We start from the raw sequence: 16252 nt of genomic DNA, 5'->3' as shown, positions 1-16252 counted from the left end.
CCCTGGTGAGGACCAGACTGTGTCCAGGATGGGAACTGAGGAGCCGTCAGCACACCCATGGGGGATACAGAGGCCGGTCTGGGAGAAGGGGGCCCTCTGGCCCCTCTGAGGCTCCTCACCCCCAGCAGAGGCTCTGAGCGGTGGTGGCGAGGCTCTTGCACAACACTGGGGGGCGGGGGGTGTTGGGGGAGGGCCGTGGGAACCGTCGGAAACCGTCTGGAGGCCCGCGGGGTGGATGTGGCATCGGGCTGGCCAGAACAGAGGGTGGCCGGCACCCCCGAGGACCCCACCCCCTCTGCCTGTGGCAGGCACCCCGAGGGCAGTGGGGGAGGGCAGGAAGGAGCCGACCCCCCCACAGACCGCTGGCGACCTGGCTCCTGGCTGCCAGGGCCTCTGCCCTTCCTGTTTGCACTGCCAGGTGGCGGGGGCTCTGCCAGAGGCCCCAGCCACACCCGCAGCCCGCTCCCTTCCTGGGTGGACTCACAGGAGCCGCCCCACCCTTGTCTGGGATGCTCCCCGGGGCCCGTTGCACGCCTACCTGCTCGGGGGGCAGCCAGGGCCCCATTCGTGAGAACCTGCTTGCTGGGAAATGGGGCTCAGGATTTGGCCCAAAAATGGGTCAGAATGAGAGATTCTGAGCGAAAAAGAAAGAGACTGGCAAGCCTGAGTCAAAGAGAAAGCGGGGCCTCCTGCCAACTCGGTGCCAGGCCCCAGAGTCAACAGGGTGCAGGCAGGCACTCACGGCTGGCTCAGTTGTCCATGAGCACCTTGGACCTGGAACACGCAGTCACCCCTGCAGCCCAGCCACGTGTGGTGCTGCTCCAGGGCCAGCCTACCAGGGGGACCTGCCTGGAGGGCCCCTAACTGGTCCCCAGGGCCCAAGGGAAGAGGCTCCTCCTAGAGGCCTTTTCAGTGAAACGAGGGCCGGCCGCTAGTCAGGGAAGAGGGGCCAGGGGCTGGGACCAGGCCCCTCAGCCCACGCACTGGGCTCTCGGCCCCACGGAGCCCAGTGCCCACTCCCGCCACTGGCCCCGGTGAGCTCAAGCAGAGCAGCCAAACTGCAATCACTGCTTGAACCAAGCCCCCGACAGCCTGGAGGTGGGCGGGTCTGGAGACCCGTCCTGCAAGCACACCTCTGCCGCTCCAGCGGCACCAGGCGCTGAGCCGGGGCAGGCTGTGGTGCGCAGGGCCCTGGAGGGGGCCCAGCAGGCCCTGGAGCTCCCCCTGGATGGGATGTGGCCAGGACCCCCGGCCAGGTGGGAAGGGCAGGAGGGCTGAAGGGGCTGGTGGCCTCAGGTGGTCCGCAGTGAGGCTGAAGGCAGCCGCCTGCTGTGACTGCTGCCCCCGCAGCTGCACCTGACCTGGGGCTTCCTTGGCCAACTGCCAGCCTCTGTGCACCCCTCTTCCCCAAGGGGCTCCCCAAAGCCCTGGCCTCACACTCTCCCTGGAGAAAAGCGGTGCGGGCTCCCCCTGCTGCCCTCGCCCCCTTCTGCAGGAGCCCACAGCCAAGCTCCGCCACCAGGGGGCGCTCCGAGCCCGTGGCCCCACTTGGCTGGGCTGACCCAGCCCTGGGGGCAGACAGGTGTGCTCTGGCCCTCTGGCCCCCTTTGGCTGCAGCTGGGTGTTCCCTCCGCCCCGCCTAGGCACTGCTGTCTGGAGGGAGTCGGTGGTCCACCAGGGCACGTGGGTGGCCATCCTCTGCCCAGGTCAGAGCAGCATGAGGCTGCAGGGGCTGCAGGAATCCACGGACTCCAGGGCTCCAGGGCAACCTTCAGTCCTGGGTCTCCAGGGTTCAGCTGGTGACTGGCCTTTACCCTTAAGGGAGGCCTTAACCTCTCTGTCCCCCAGTTTTCTTTGTGGCCGTTCCCCCTCATGACATGGACTAAGTAACAGGGGACAAGGGTCCTCAATGCCTTGCCCACATGCCACCCTGCGCTCATTCCCAGCTCCCTGTCCCCACCCCCTTCCATCTCCCACACCAGCACACCAGAGGGACACCGTGGCTTCCCGCTGGGGGCCCACCCAAGGCCATAGCCCTAGCGACACACTGCTTTAGGAGAGCCACTAGCTCTAAGGAGGGCCAACCCGGCTTCCACTGCCCAGCCCCACCTGAGGGACCAGACTGCCCCAAGCGGGCCGTGCCCACCCTCTGCAGGGCTGCCGAGGTCCAGCAACCTCGGGACCCCGCCCCGAGGACTCACTAAGGGGCTTCTGAACCCCACCACCCTTCCTCCCCACCCTTGGTGGGGCAGGCAGGCCTGACTCCCACCCTGTCTGCACCAGGCTCCCACTGCTCCCTGGACCCCAGAAGCCCCTCCTCCCAGCCCAGTCTCCTCATCACTTCTGAGCACAAAACTTGGACCCTACTCTGGGGCTTCAGGTGAAGGTCACCTCCCCCTCCACTGGCTTTCCTGCTCCTTGGCGGGGCGTTGAGGTCGACTCAGAGGTACCTCCTGACATTCAGAGACCCCACCTCCTCTGTCACCTCAGCTGCCCACCCTGGTCTACCCGCCTGTGTGTAGCCTAGCTTCCTCTGCCTGGCATACCCCCTACATGCTTCAGGGGCCCAGGAGTCCACATGGTCCCACAGGAAGCCCATTCCTCTGCCTGGCATACCCCCTATGTGCTGCAGGGGCCCGGGAGTCCACGTGGTCCCACAGGAAGCCCAGAGACAAGGTGTGCAGCCCATCCCTCCTGGCCCAGATGGAGGCAGGCAGGATTGGAGGCCTCAGTGCCCACTGCCTGGCATCTTCAATGCCCACTCCCAGCCCTTTTCATCATACACAGGATGGGGTGTTTGAGGAAAGAGCACTAACTCCAAACTGGCCTGGCCATGCACCCATACTGTCCCCTCCCCAGCCCTCTTCCCCAGCAGGCAGTGACAGGGTCTTCCCAGGCTGGGGGTGCAGCAGAAGGCCCGAAGACCCACTCCAGGGTCCATCCACCATGGCCGCCTGTTGAGGGGGAGGTCAGTCTCTAACACACTCAGCCAAAGTTTTGAAATGTACTTTAATTGGCTTGTTTCCGGTATTACCAATCCATGCCTGGTCTCTAGGGCTCTCCTCCTCCCCTCGACTGGGGGGGTTCCACACTTGGGACAGGTGCAACAAGGGGGCACAGTCAGGCAGGAGTCTGCCCTGCGAGGGGTTCCTAGCCGCTGAGGCCCCAGCCACAAGCAGGCGCGCATCAGGACACCCTCTCTAATGGGAAAGGCCGGGCCCCCTGCTCCTCCCCACCAGTGTGCATCACGTCCTCGAGAGGGTGGGCGAAAGGGTGGGTGTCAGCCTTCAGGTCACTGCAGCGGAGGCGCGGACAGCGAGGCATGGTCGAACAATGGGTTCCGAACCTCCATCTCTCCCGTCTGCGAACGCTGGCGTTAGGTGGGCCCAGAGCAGGGCAGGGACCCCCCTCCGCCTCCCCCTGCACCCCTCCCTCGGCCCATACCCCCCACCCCCTAGCCCCGCACTCACTGGGGCCAGGCCCGGGCACTCGTACACCGTGAAGTCGCCGTCTTCGTTCTCCTCGTCGGAGGAGGCAGAGTCCAACTCCTTGGGAGGCTCTTTATGCCTGGGTGGGGGGCAGGATCGCTGGGTGCTCCCTCACCGTGCAGGTGCCAGCGACCCAGGGTAGAGGGCAGGGGTGGCGGCAGGCCGGGGTGGAGGTGGGGAGGGCTGAGGAGGAGGCAGCAGCCCCTGGAGTGGGTGGGTGGGCAGCACTGGGCGGGGCGTCTTACCGCTCCAGGCATCGCATCTGCTGCCTCTGGTGCTGGTAGTGGTACATCTCCGCACTGTGCGCCAGCCGCTGGTCCCCGGGCTGCGGGAGGGGTGGGGCGGGAGGGTCAGGCCCGGGACGGAGGGGTGGGACGGGGAGGAGCGGGGCGGGGCCACGCACCGAGATCCCCGGCGGAGCTGGGGAGCTGGGCCCCTGCGGGACCGCGTAGTCGGCCTTCTGTGTCAGGCGGATGTCTTGCTGCAGCCTGCGGGGAACGAAGAGACCTTCGGGGTCACCACCCTCCCCAGCCCCGCCCCTTTACACCAGCCCCTCCCTCCCACACCAGCCCCGCCCCTTTATCCCCTCCCACCCTCCCGGCCCCACCCCGCCCCGCGCTCACCGCCACCAGAAGAGAGCCGCCACCGCCAGCGCGGCCGCGCCGGCCACGGAGCACGCCAGGATCAGCGCTGCAGGGAGGGGGTGCGGTGAGGGCAGCCTTCGGGGCAGGACCCCGCCTCCCCGCCCGGCCGGACCTACCGAGGGTGAGGCCGTCACCGTGCCCGCCCCGCGGCTCCAGGGGGGACATGTGCACAGGCCCAGACGACACAGCGGGGCCCAGGGAGGGGCGGGGTGTGGGCGCCGGGGCTCCCCGCGTGGAGGGGAGGCCCAGATCGAGTCCCTGGCCTCGCTCTGAAAGCCCCAGGGTGGCCGCTGCAGGGAGATGGCAAGTTAGCTCAGCAAGACCGGGCTGGGGTCAAGGGTGTAGGGAGCCAGACAGATGCACGGGTCAGGGTCTCACCCGCCTCTGGGGGCCGCTGTTGTGCCTCAAGCTGGGGTGGGGCCTTGAGCCTGGGGCGCCCTGCCTCCTGCCGGGCTAGCTCCTGGGCCAGGAAGTCGATCTCCTCTTCCAGTCTGGGCTGGTGCAAGCCCTCCCCTGGCGAGGTCGAGGGGCCATCAGCTGGAGAGGCCCTGGGCCCTCCCTGGCAACACCAGCTACAGGTGGCCTTCCCAGAGAGAGCCGGAAGGCCCATCCGCCAGCCAGTCCCCAGGCCTGGGTCTCCTCCCTACAGGCTCCTCTTAGGCCCCAGGAGCCAGAGGACCAGGTGCCAGCCCGAGGCCCTGGCCATCCTAGTCGCCATGGTGACAGCTGAAGCAACTGTGTGAGCGGCAATTCCCAGGCGAGTAGGCAAGGAGCAAGTGCGGGGGGAACACGCAGAGGCCAGCACAGGACAGGGGTGCCGGCCCTCTCCCTACCCGCCTCCCACAAAGTGATGGGAGGAACACAGGGACAGTGCGTCACCCGGGCTGCGTGGGCCTCCTCGGCCGAGGGGGGCAGGACTTCCCAAGGGACGCAGAGAAGCCCCGTCCTAACCCCCACCCCTGCCTGGTCACCAGGAGGAAGGGAGGGGCTGTGGATGGGCCTCCCCATCCCAGACCACATGCCTTCAGGGCCCACCCCCCAACTCGTTGCCAGGGACATGTTCCTCCTGGAAGCCCCTCCCACCCTATCCAACACTTCAGCCCCCACAATACCCTCCGTAATGCCCCATCACACCTGAAGTCACTCTGGCTGGCACCATCCCAACAGACGCTGGGTCAGGGCAGCACCAGGGCATTCAAGCAGACAGGACGAGTGAGTGATGGAGAGAGAAGAGGCGCTGGGCAAAGAGCAGAGGCAGCTCGGGGGTGGAGAGGTGGGAGCCTGACTCTGCGGAGACTCAGGCCTGGGGAACTCTGACCTTGTCTCTCCTGGGGTCACCCTGGCACTTCATGCTGGGTACCGGTGGCCCTGGGAAGGGTGACTGCCCCAGGCCCCAGCCCACTACCCAACTCCTCATGGTGCCATCCGGAAAGGGTCACCAGGCCACTTGGAGGGAGACTGGCGAGTCCTGGCATCCCACAAAGTACAGGACACCCGAGCCGAGTGCTAAGGAAGAGAGTGGATGTACCAGGTTGGGGGGAGGGGAGAGGCCGTACCCAGAGGCTGGCGCATCCTGGGCACACAGAGCCCCTGCCGATCCTCCTGAAAGGGCTGGAGGCAGGGCCCACAGACATGTGCACCTGGGGGGCACCGTGCCCGCCTCTTCAGGGCACAGTCCAGGCTCCCAGGACAGGCGGCTGTATCTGGGAAGGAAGCAGAGGAAGAAAAGCATCTCAGGGGGCCTGACTCAGCCCCTGCCCAGAAGTGGTGCTGTCTTGGCCACCCCGCCCCCACCCCAGAGCTGGCCAAGCCGGCTCCGGCCATTGTTCTGGGCAGGCCCTGCCTCCCCCGCATCAGGGATCAGAACCAGGAAGACAAACAGTCCTGACACTTATGGGAACTCCCTCGCCCCACCCACTCCCCAGAGTCCACTGCCCAGGCCCAGGCCAGCTGTCTGCACGAAAACTGCCCTGTCCTCCTGAGAGCACAGAGCTCTCCCGGGCAGGACCGGGCAGCCCTCCAAGCCCTGCTTCTGGCCTCAAGCTGACCCAGAGCAAGCCCCTCATCCAGCCTTCGAGCCCCAGAGGGTGGGGCCCTGGAATCTCTCATCCCCTCAGGGCTGCCACTCAAAGCCCATCACGACATCCTACAGCCCTAGAAAGCCCGGCTGGGAGACGGCCCAGATCCAGTCGCTCCCCCCATGTCTACCTTCTAGCCCGTCCCGGCACAGAGAGGGGTTGCTGGGGTGGGGAAACCTGGGATGGGGTCTGCTGGCTTCACTGGCTTTGCAAACAGAAACCAGGCGGGGCACTCTTGCAGCCGCCGCTGCTGGGGACGGGGGCCCTGGGACTCCAGCAGGGAGGCCGCTTCTAATTTGGGGCCCAGACCTCAGTGTCCTGCACACACAACCGTGGCTCCCACCCTGATGCTGGGGACTGGAGGGCGGTGGCCCTCGAGCCTCAGCCTCCTCTCTGGATGCAGAAGGTGAGGCACCTCCACGCTGGGGAGTCTCAAGGCCTGGGACACTGGCCCCAGTCACTCGACAGCAGAGCCTGGGGAGCCACGGAGAGACCCAAAGGAATGTCAATCATGCCTGGGGAGGTGGGCGTGGGGGTATCTTGAACAACCAGGACTGGTCCCCTTGGCCCAGCACCCTCCCCCTACCCCGCGGGAGCGTGTCATCCCAGCCTGTCCTCCAGACTTCAGCTGGCCTGAGTTGGTTTCCTTGGTAACAATACTTGCAGCCTCTGGCTGTAGGTATCCCTTGGAGGAAGTTCCAGCAGCTTCAACAGCAGGTGGGCAAGCAGGCTGGGGCTCCCCTCCCAGGGCTCCCGCCTCCTGCACAGCCTGGGTCAGCAGGCGCCAGTATCAGCGCGCTGGACCCAGGGCTGGGGCTGGTTAAACATCAAGCCTGCGCCAGCAGGTCTGTCTAGACCCCACCCACCAGCTGGGCCCCAGGGAGCCAGGCAGTCCCAGCCCCTGTGCTGAGAACCCGGAGTGCACTGACCACGGCTAGGGGCCTGTGGTCCAGAGCTGGCTCTCGGTTCTGGGCTCCAGGGCTCTCCCTTTGCTCCCTGCCCCCTGCCCCAGGAAGACGCGGGTACTGCCCGTTGATCCTGGGAAGGTCCCCGCTCTAGCCTCAGAGTGCAAATGAGGCCCCAGGAACAACAGCACCTGGAGAGCGGCTGGCACACTGCCCTGCATCTGGGCGAGCACAGAGCTGATGAGCTGCTGGGGCGGCACCCAGCCTCCCTGTCTCCTCGGGAGCCCCACGCTGTACGCCCTGGAGCCAGGCCGCCAGCAAGCAGCCTCCACCATCCCTGGCCAGCCATGCCCTGGCCCTCAGGCCTCCTTGGGAGCCTCCTCTGGTCAGGCCAGGCCCCTGTCCAGAGGTGCTGTCCCCAGGAAGAAGCCTGCCCTGCTCTGGCCTCTTGTTACACATGCAGACCACGCTGCCCAGGTTATCGTCCCAGCTGCAGCACATCCTAGTCACTTCACTTCTTTGTGCCTCAGCTTTCTCATCTGTGAAATGGGCTAAAGGCAGCACCTCTCCTATGGAGAGGTGCTAGGAGAAATGGGGCCTGGGTACAAAGTCCCCCGGTCCTGCCACCTGGGAGGGTGCGAGCAGGATTCTGGGTTCCTGCAGAAGTCTGGAGCCTCACTGCCATCTGGGAAGCTGGCAGGGTCTCCCAGGACCCTGGGCTCATCCCTCTCTGCCTGAATCTGCCCTGGGGGTGTGCCCCCACTGCCAGGCACAGAAGATGGAACGAAAGGGCCCCGCAGGGCAGAGGGTGAGTGAGGAAGCAGAGACTGTGAGCTCCTCCTGCCCCCAGCGGGGCCATAGCATGCCCCGAAGCCTGAGACGAGCTGTCAGACGCCCGGGAAACTTCAGACGCCACCACGGCAGCAAAGCAAGGTGCGTGTCCACCACCCAAGCGGCAGGGACAGACCAGAACTGCGGCTCCGACTCCAGGACGGCCACCGGCAGGAAGGCCAGCAGGCACCGGAGCCGCGCGCACAGAGAAACGCCCTTGGGACCGGCTCCAGGCCGCGGCCCGCTCCGAGACAGCCCGCTTGCGACACCGACCCACCGGCTCACGAACCCAGACAAAGACAAGAAGCGGATGGACTTAAGGTTCGCCGCCAAGGAGCCCGGAGAAGCCCAGTCCAGAGGAGTCCCTCGGCGGTGCGGCGCCGCGCCCTTCCCGCCGGGGACTGTTTACCCGAGCAGGGCCAGGCGAGGCCGGCGCGGCGGCTCGCGGGCTGGGCCGGCGGGGCCTGGAGGCCTGCGGGCCCAGACCAGGGCGGCGGCGGCGGCGGCGGCGGCGGCGGGGAGGGTGAGCGCGGCGCCGCGCGGCCGAAGCCCCACCCGGCGACCCCCGACCCCGGGGCGCCCCGCAGCCGGCTGCCCAGCGCGTCGCTCACCGGAGCGGCCGGCGGCCGCACCGCGCAAGGCCGCGCCGAGGACGAGGCCGGACAGCAGCAGCCGCAGCAGCCGCAGGTGCCGCGGGGAGGGCGGGGGCACAGGCGTCGCCATCCTTCAGCGCCGCGGCCGGGGCAGCATGGCACCGCGCGGCCCGGGGCTGGGCGCGGGGTCGGGGCGCCGGGGGAGGCGGCGGCGAGGAGGGGGCGGAGGCCGAAGGCGGACGCCGAGGAAAACAGGCGGCGGCGGCGGCACTGACGCTGCGGCAGAGGATCCGGGAGGGGGCGGCGAGGGCGCCGAGTCGGAGTGCGCCTGCGCGCCCCACCTGCGGAGGCGGGACCGCCGTCAGGCTGCGCCCCCCGCTCCGATTCCGAGCCCCTCCTCGGCCCCCCAGCCAGCTCTCCGGGCGCCTCAGCCTCTGCGACTTCTGCAACCTGGACCTTCTCCAGGCGGGGCACTGGTTAGGGCTGGGTCCCCTGGGATGCGCTTCCCCAGCCGGTCCCTCTCGGGCTGATAACTCCCACCCACACCCAGCCACCCTCCTGGAGCGGAGGATCCGCCTGGGTCTGGAGGGACGTTAGGCGCACACAGCTGGGCAGGCGCACGGGGACGCGCAGGTGTGCCCGGAGGCCGACTGGGCATTCAGACACACGGCAAAGGCACACACAGGCGCACAGGACTAGCCCGGCATAATGACTGGAGTGGGATGGCCGCTCCCGGTGAGGCCACCAGGGGGCAAGAGTGACCTGGAACTGCTGCTGACAGCCAGCTGGGAGCTGTCCACGGTGCCCAGGTGACAGCCTTTTAGCTCCGGGATGCCCCACGACGGCAAGCACTGGGGTGCACCCCCCTAACCCCACCTACTGCCTCCTGGGAGCGCAGCCTCCGCATCCCACCTGGAAACCTCCCAGGCTCCCGTCCCTGAGAGATTAGGGCGGCTCTCCCCCGCCCCCTCCGCCCGCGGTGCTCCTCTCGGCCCTCTGAGTCTCGGAACTCCGAAGACGGGGCTGGCGGCCCGCAGGTTTGTGAAATGCTCAGAATCTGGCAGACGTGTATGTGGGGTGTGCGGGGGTGTGCGGGGGGGGGTGCTGTGTGTGTGTATGCAGAAGAAGGACCGCCCCCGTCCCCTACGAGGCACTGATCAGACAGAAATAGTGTCAGAGCTCACTTCCCAAAATGTGGGGTAGGGGGGCGGGGAGATTCAGGCAAGACCACGCCTGCCCACTCGGGGGAGACAGGGCCTGGGGAGGGGCTGCCCGAGCGGCAGGTGGAGTCTGTGCGACTGTGCGGCTTCGGCTTCGCCAGAGCCAGGCTCTCTGCGAGGCTCATCCTCCTGAGCAATGGGCCCTGCATCCCTCCTGGGCTCTCCCCACACCTCCCGCCTCCTGCGGAGGGTTTGCCCCCTCCTTCCTGAGACCTCCCTCAGTGTCTTGAGCAGCGACTGCGAGGCCTGCGTGCTCAATCATGTCCATGGGATTTTCCTGGGCACGAATACTGGAGTGGGTTGCCATTTCCTCCTCCAGGGAATCCTCCCAGCTAAGGGATTGAACCCACGTCTCCTGGCCTCCTGCATTGCAGGCGGATTCTTTACCGCTGAGCCGCCGGGGAAGCCCCCTTGAACACTGCCCACAACTTAGGCCATCACTGGGCCCACTCACTCCCTCGTCCGCTATCCCCACCCCACCCCAGCCAACCTGAGACCAGGGCCCAGGCTCCAGTCTGGCAGGAGTCTCAGGGACTCTGTTTTAGAGCAGCCAGCTGACAGCTACTCCAGGCCACGGTGGTGCAGGGTCGGCACTCCCCCAGCCTGAGTCCAGAGAGGAAGGAAGTAGGAAGAGCCAGGGTCCTCCCCTAGGACCAGAGTGGGGCCTGTGCAGCCAGCGCAGCTGGGGTGGGGAGGGAGGCGACAGAGAGGCCCCGCCCCGTGGACATTCTCTCCACTGCTCTACGAAAATCCTTTTATTCAATAGTAAAAAATGGGTACAAGTAGGCCTGGGCTGTGACCACGACCTGCCCCCTAATACCCAATCCTGGGGTGGGGGGCCCTCAGAACTCCACTCCCGGAGACCCGACTCTGCTCTCACAGGCTGAGGACCCCCAACCTCAGTAAGAAGGAGAGCAGGAGGCCTGGAGGTGAGACCAAGGCTGGAGTTGGGGGGGGGTGGGGCTGGTTTCCGTTCCCTTTGCCCATCCCGGCCAGATGTCGGCGTGGGCACTGAGTCTTGATCCTGGGCTGCATTAGGGACAGAGATGTTGGTGGCGGGGTGGGGTGAGGGATGAGGGGATATGGAGATGGGGAGGCTTGGCGCTGGGGGCCCCTAGATGGTGCTCGCCGACTTGGTGGAGCGTGCCTGGTGCAGCAGGAGGGCAAACGCGGCCAGGAGCATGGCGGCGAAGAGCAGGAGGAGGACGACCCAGGAGCTGAAGTCTGTGCCTTTGCGCAGCCCAGGCGGGTCAGCGGGGATCAGGTTGGTCAGGTTCAGCATGTAGCCAAGCGCCCAGCCGACCGCAGTGTCCCCGGCCTGCGGGCCAAAGGTACGGCCTGAGCTTCGGCGCAGCCAGGGCGGCCCCGCCCCTTCGCACCCCGGCCCGGGCGGCCCCGCCCCTCCACTCCCTGAGTTCCCACCTTCTTCTGGAAGGTCACGCCTCCGAAGGAGCGCTCGTCGAAGCCGTATCCGCGGCTCAGCAGCTGCTGCACGAACATCGCCCCGGCACAGTAGTCGGGCAGGCGGGCTCGGTCGTCCGGCGCCCGAGCCTGCAGCTGGGATGCAAGTGGGAGACTCTAGGGCCAGCGACCACCCGGAGGTCTCTGCCCCACCAGACACAGAAAGGTAGTGCGGGGCTGGAGACGGCACTGCAGGTCCCAGAAAGAAGCAGGCGGGGCTCTCTCCTGGGGAGGAGCAGCGTGACCTCTGGATGGCAGCGGCGCGGTGCCTGTGAGGTTGAGGGCCAGGGAACAGCGGCATGGCCCCCGGGGAGCAGGGCTGCAGCGGGCCTGCAGAGATCAGGGGAGCAGAAGCTCCCGGCTTGCCCCCAAGTCCTGGGCTTGCCTCCTGAGCCCACTTCCCCAGCTCCCCAAGTCTGCCTGGGACTAGACACAGAGAGAGCAGGAGGAGCCTCACAGACACGCAAGTGTTTCTCCGGAATTCCCTCCTCCTCCGCCGGCCCAGACCCCTCCATCTTACTTCACAGGGGATCAGCACCGCTGCCTTCCACTCCTGACTCCCCAAGCCCTGCCTGTGCTACCTGCTGAGTCCGGGTCCTTCCACTTCTCCCCGGGTTGTCTGTTCTCCCCCACGCTCTCCCAGCCACACTCTCCCCTGCCCTGTCCACTCCAAGCTCCCTGCTGCCCCAGGGCCATTGCACTGGCTGTCTTCTCCACCCTCCAGATCCTGGATCTAGGGTCAGGCCTCAGAGAGGCTTCTGCAATCCCATCTCATCTGACTGCTGGGCTCCTGGCTGTAGCCTGGCCACTTTTCAAGTCTGATTGGCAGTGTATCCCCACACCCCTCTACTCACAGAGCAAAAGAAAGATCGGGAGGCCTGGCGCTGGCTGGCAGAAACCCCAGCCCCACCCTGCACAGTCCTGGTGGAGTGGGGGCAGGCCTCACCTCACTCCATGTCTGGTTGCAGAGGGTGACTACAGCCCCCTCTAGTTGCTGCAGAGTTGCCACGGGCAGCCCCATCACCGTTCTCAGGAAGTCCATCGTGTAGAAGAAAGCAGAGAAGGCCTGGAACGCGGGTACAGTCACACTGTGACCAGACCCCAGGCACCTCAGGGCACGGGCCCCCCACCTTCCTGTCCTCTGGACTCACGATAAACTTCCCAGCCACAGGGGGCTGGAAGACGCCGTTGAAGGAGCATCTGGAGAAGTGGCAGGAGGAGGAGTTAAAGAGCTGGGAGACAAGGCTGCGGCATAGGGCAGGGTCACTGCTGCCCGCCAGGCTGACCCTGGCGCTCCTGTTGAAGGCCTGGGGCCGCTGGGCAGCAGTACAGGGCGACTCGTAGACATCCCAGAGCATCACGTGAGTGGAATAGCCCCGTGGCCAGCAGGGGTGGGACCCGTGGGTCTGGGGAATGATGAGGGTGTGCGTCAGTCCCGCTCTGAGCGTTACCAGCCACCCCCACCCTAGGACCCTTGGAGGGCCTCCCCAGAGGACAGCATTTCTTCTGAATGCATGAGCTATCCATGGCTCCCCCTCACTTGCTGGACAAAACCCAAAGTGCTTGGCCAGGCAGTTCAGATCCTCTGAGAGCTGGCCCCAGCCCTCCTTACTCACCAGGTCCACCCCCAGCCTCTGGGTCTTTGCTTGTGCTGGATTCTTGCCCACCTGTCCTTCCAGCTAATCCAAGCACGACTTGGGTTCCTGGAGAAGCCCCGCTCTGGCCACTCTTCAGGCTCTGCTCTGGGCCCTTGGCCCCCATTTTCCCCGAGCCCTACTTCCAGGAGGACTCAGTAGAAGGTACCTGGAGCACACGGGCTAGCAGCCTCCACAGAACCTGGTCACGGCCGTAGCAGAGGAAGCTGTGAGTATACACTCGGTAGCGCTGGCCGTAGAGCCGGAGCTGAACCTCGTTGGCCGGATCCTCCGTGGGGCTGGTCGTCTCGAAGGTGATCTGTGTGGAGGCTCCCCCCAGGTCCATGGCCCCCAGCGTCCCCTTCCTTGGCCGGAACCACCGGCCTACCCAGCCATACTGTGGGAAGTAGAGGTTGGGGTCAGCCAGTGGGTGGGTGCCCACACCCCTGGCTCATCGGGCTGGCCACCGGGCCCACCTTGATGAAGTTTTCCAGCAAGTAGTTGGCGGTCACCCAGCCAAACACGCCCTCATCCTGGCCTGAGAGGATGCGGGCACCGCGGAAGTCAAAGGGGTACTGGGTCAGCGTCTGCGTCACGGCAGCTAGCACATTGGCTGAAGCCTCTGGACTGGTCAGGCTGTGATACAGGGAGGACTTCAGAGTCTTCCCCAGGTGGCTGTGATCCTGCTGCTGGGGTGCTCAGCGTCTGCCCAGCCAGCTGAGGGGCCCCAGGGCTGCTGCTGGGGGTGTGCAGGGCCCACCCTGGGCTCAGGCTGCCGTGGTCCCTAGGGCCAGGAGGTCAGCGGACAGGGCAGGACACTCACTTGAGCAGGCGCATGCCCGCCGTGGCTCCCAGGTAGAGTGGCGTGCCCGCGTGTCTCTCCTTGGGCACGTCCCGAAGCGCCTGGTTCAGGCATTCCACAAGGCTCTGCCCGGCTCCAGAAGGGTTGTCAGCATAGCTAGAGATGCCTGCACCTGGAGGGGCAGCAGGAGGGGCCTGGCGGGCAGCCTCTAGGTGGTCCACAGGCCAGCAGGACTGGGGGCGTCTGTGCTCCCAAGCCAGGTGGCAGCTGAGACCAGATTTCCCAGCTTAAATGCTCAGAGACGCCCGCTCAGAGATGAAAGGGCCGCCTGTGGGCCACCCACGGTCTGCGAGCTGCCACCTGCCCAGTGGGCATGCACACAGGTGCTTGGACAAAGCACTGGGTGTTGTCCACCCAGCCCGGCCTCCCCACGGGCCTGCCTGGGTGTGCCCACCAGCTCCTTGGGACCCCTCCTGCTCTACTGGGATGTAGAGCCAATCTTGGGCCAGGCAAGGCCCAAACCTTCCAGATGTTCCCTGGGGCTTCTTTTCTAGGAACTGTCCACAGCCCTTCCAAGGCCTAGGGATGCAGCCTCCCTCTGGGAGGTGGGGGGCTCCTGCAGCTCCTGCCTGGAGTGGCCCCCTGGCACCAAGCAGAGAGGTCTGCTGGCTCGAGTCTGCAGCAGCTGAAACCAGGGAGGGCTCCCGAGGCCCCACAGTGAGCGGGCATGCAGGTTGGGGGCGCCCAGCGCTCAGGGGGCTCTTACCTTGCGCGTCACAGGAGCTGTGCTGGCCCACGATGCCTGTGTCATTCTCTTTGTCCGCCGGCCACTTGTAGATGAACATGGACGTGTGGGAAGAGCCCGCATCCAGGACGATGCCATACTGCGGGTGGGGTGGGGGTCAGCCTTAGGAGTGGGGCAGGGCGTGAAGCCATGCCCTGTGGCTCTCTCAGCTATCTGGCCCACCCTGCCCGACCCTGTGTCCAGACTGGAAGCTTCAGAATGAAGTTCTGAGGCTCCGAGAAGGCCAGGGACAACCGCTGGGACATGGCTTGGTGGGCAGAGATGGGGGTGGAGGTGGAGGGCCATCGGCCATGCCACCGCTGACTGCAGGAGCCTCCTGAGGGGCTCGAGCAGAGTCAGGGGTCGGGGGCCACCCTGGGAGCCCTGGCGGGGGGCCTGAGGTCCTCAGGCTGCAGCAAGAGCCCCTCAGACCGGCCCTTCCTTCCCACCCTCTGTCCTGTCTCTCTGATCTCTGTCCCATCTGAGGATGTGAAATAGAGGCCCCAGGGAAGCCAGGACCAAGGCTGATCACTGGCCAATGAGCAGAGGCCCCGTCCCTGGGCCTCAAGGGCAGGGCCAGGGGGCGCTGTTGTGCAGAGCTGCTGGAACACCGCAGGGGCCTTTCCTGCACGTCGGAAAGTGATAGCACCCAGCTTGCCAGAGCCACTTTCCCCGCACCTGCCCCAGGGGCCTGCATTTCAGCAAGGGGAGCCTGCTGGGGAGCCTGCTGGAGTCCCTGTACCAGAGCCAGCCAACAGCCCGCCGGGCCCCACCCCAGCCGGGGGTCTCCCCTGGCAACAGCTCATTCACCCTGAACCTGCATTCCCGGTGCCTGGGGCTCCAAGCACCCGCTGTCTACCCGGGCACCAGACTGGCCCTCAGTGCAGTAGAGAGTTAAGGGAGCCCCGGCTCCCGGAGGTCGATTCTGGCGAGGGCGGGTGGGGGAATCAGGCCCAGTCCGCTCGAACTTTTTTTTAGGACCGGTCAGGGCTGCCCCCGCACCGTGAGAGCCAGCGGCGAGGTTGGGGAGGGGTCCCTGGGCCCAGCGCCTGTCGCACCCCATCCGGGCCAAACCCCAAGGGAGGCCGAGTGTGCTGGGGGCGCGGGCCCGGCCACGTCCCGGGCACCCTGGGGGTGCGGAGAGACTCCCCGTTGGCCGCTCTGAGACGGCTCCGCGGCGGGCGCAGCGACCAGAGATCCTGGCGTGTCGGCCTCCGGCACCGCGTCCCCCGGAAGCGCCGCTGCAGCGCCCTGGGCCAGGGCCGGAGCGCGGCTGAGGGGCCCGGACCCCACCCTGCTGGGCCGGCTGCGGAGCGCCCGGGGTCCCGGCTGGCACGCGGGCGCAGCCGAGCCCGGCTCGATCCAAGCCCCCCGCGGACTGCGCCGGGCTGCCCGGGAGCTCGAGCGTGCACCTTGAGGGCGGGCGGCTCCCGGATGTCGCGGGTGGGGACGCACAGCAGCAGGAGGCCGGCGAGGCCGGCGGCGGCCAGCAGCAGCGGTGGCAGCAGCGACAGCGCCTTCCCGGCCATGGGTGCGCAGGCGGGCCCGGCGTGCACGGAGCGGCGGCGGGGAGCCGGGAGGCCGAACGAGGTCGGGGGACCGCGGGGTTGGCACCCGGGGCGGGGACCGGTCCGCGGAGGCCACGCCCACGGCGGGACGGCCCGCCCACCTCCAGCCCGCCCCGAGCGCAGGTGAGAGTCTCGGTTGCTGAGTCACCCGCGCCGCCCCTCTCGGCGCCCCGGCCGCAGCCCAGGCACCCTGCTCACTGCCCCCTTTCCTCTTCCTGTCTGCTCTGCCCTAGAGTCATCCCTC

At 66.8% G+C, this 16252-nt stretch overlaps 2 protein-coding genes across 4 annotated transcripts; both read right to left on the bottom strand.

The window, feature by feature from the left end:
- Positions 1–2990: 2990 nt before the first annotated feature.
- Positions 2991–8826, bottom strand: NPDC1 (neural proliferation, differentiation and control 1). 3 transcript variants are annotated; one of them, XM_086324149.1, is made up of 9 exons: positions 8558–8826; positions 5689–5835; positions 4511–4645; positions 4249–4422; positions 4112–4178; positions 3892–3976; positions 3734–3813; positions 3471–3567; positions 2991–3361 (listed from the first exon to the last, which is right to left on the bottom strand). In XM_086324149.1, exons 1-9 carry the CDS (start codon positions 8667–8669, stop codon positions 3293–3295), a joined length of 966 nt encoding a protein of 321 aa, XP_086180275.1. In that variant the 5' UTR covers positions 8670–8826; the 3' UTR covers positions 2991–3292. The 3 variants fall into 3 exon arrangements, with proteins under 3 accessions (XP_086180275.1, XP_086180276.1, XP_086180277.1); XM_086324150.1 differs by lacking the exon at positions 4249–4422 and having other exon boundaries at positions 4112–4244; XM_086324151.1 differs by lacking the exon at positions 4511–4645.
- Positions 8827–10496: 1670 nt separating this feature from the next.
- Positions 10497–16043, bottom strand: ENTPD2 (ectonucleoside triphosphate diphosphohydrolase 2). The gene is made up of 9 exons (XM_086324143.1): positions 15853–16043; positions 14423–14540; positions 13678–13828; positions 13331–13490; positions 13024–13251; positions 12372–12626; positions 12167–12286; positions 11182–11316; positions 10497–11077 (listed from the first exon to the last, which is right to left on the bottom strand). The coding sequence occupies exons 1-9, from the start codon at positions 15967–15969 to the stop codon at positions 10874–10876; spliced, it is 1488 nt and encodes a 495-aa protein (XP_086180269.1). The 5' UTR covers positions 15970–16043; the 3' UTR covers positions 10497–10873.
- Positions 16044–16252: the final 209 nt, after the last annotated feature.

This window comes from Bos grunniens, chromosome 11 (genome assembly GCF_055505025.1).
Source record: "Bos grunniens cultivar Pamir isolate PY7600 chromosome 11, Bosgru_T2T1.0, whole genome shotgun sequence".
NCBI classification, from domain to species: domain Eukaryota; kingdom Metazoa; phylum Chordata; class Mammalia; order Artiodactyla; family Bovidae; genus Bos; species Bos grunniens.
This window is presented reverse-complemented; position numbering and strand designations above follow the sequence as displayed.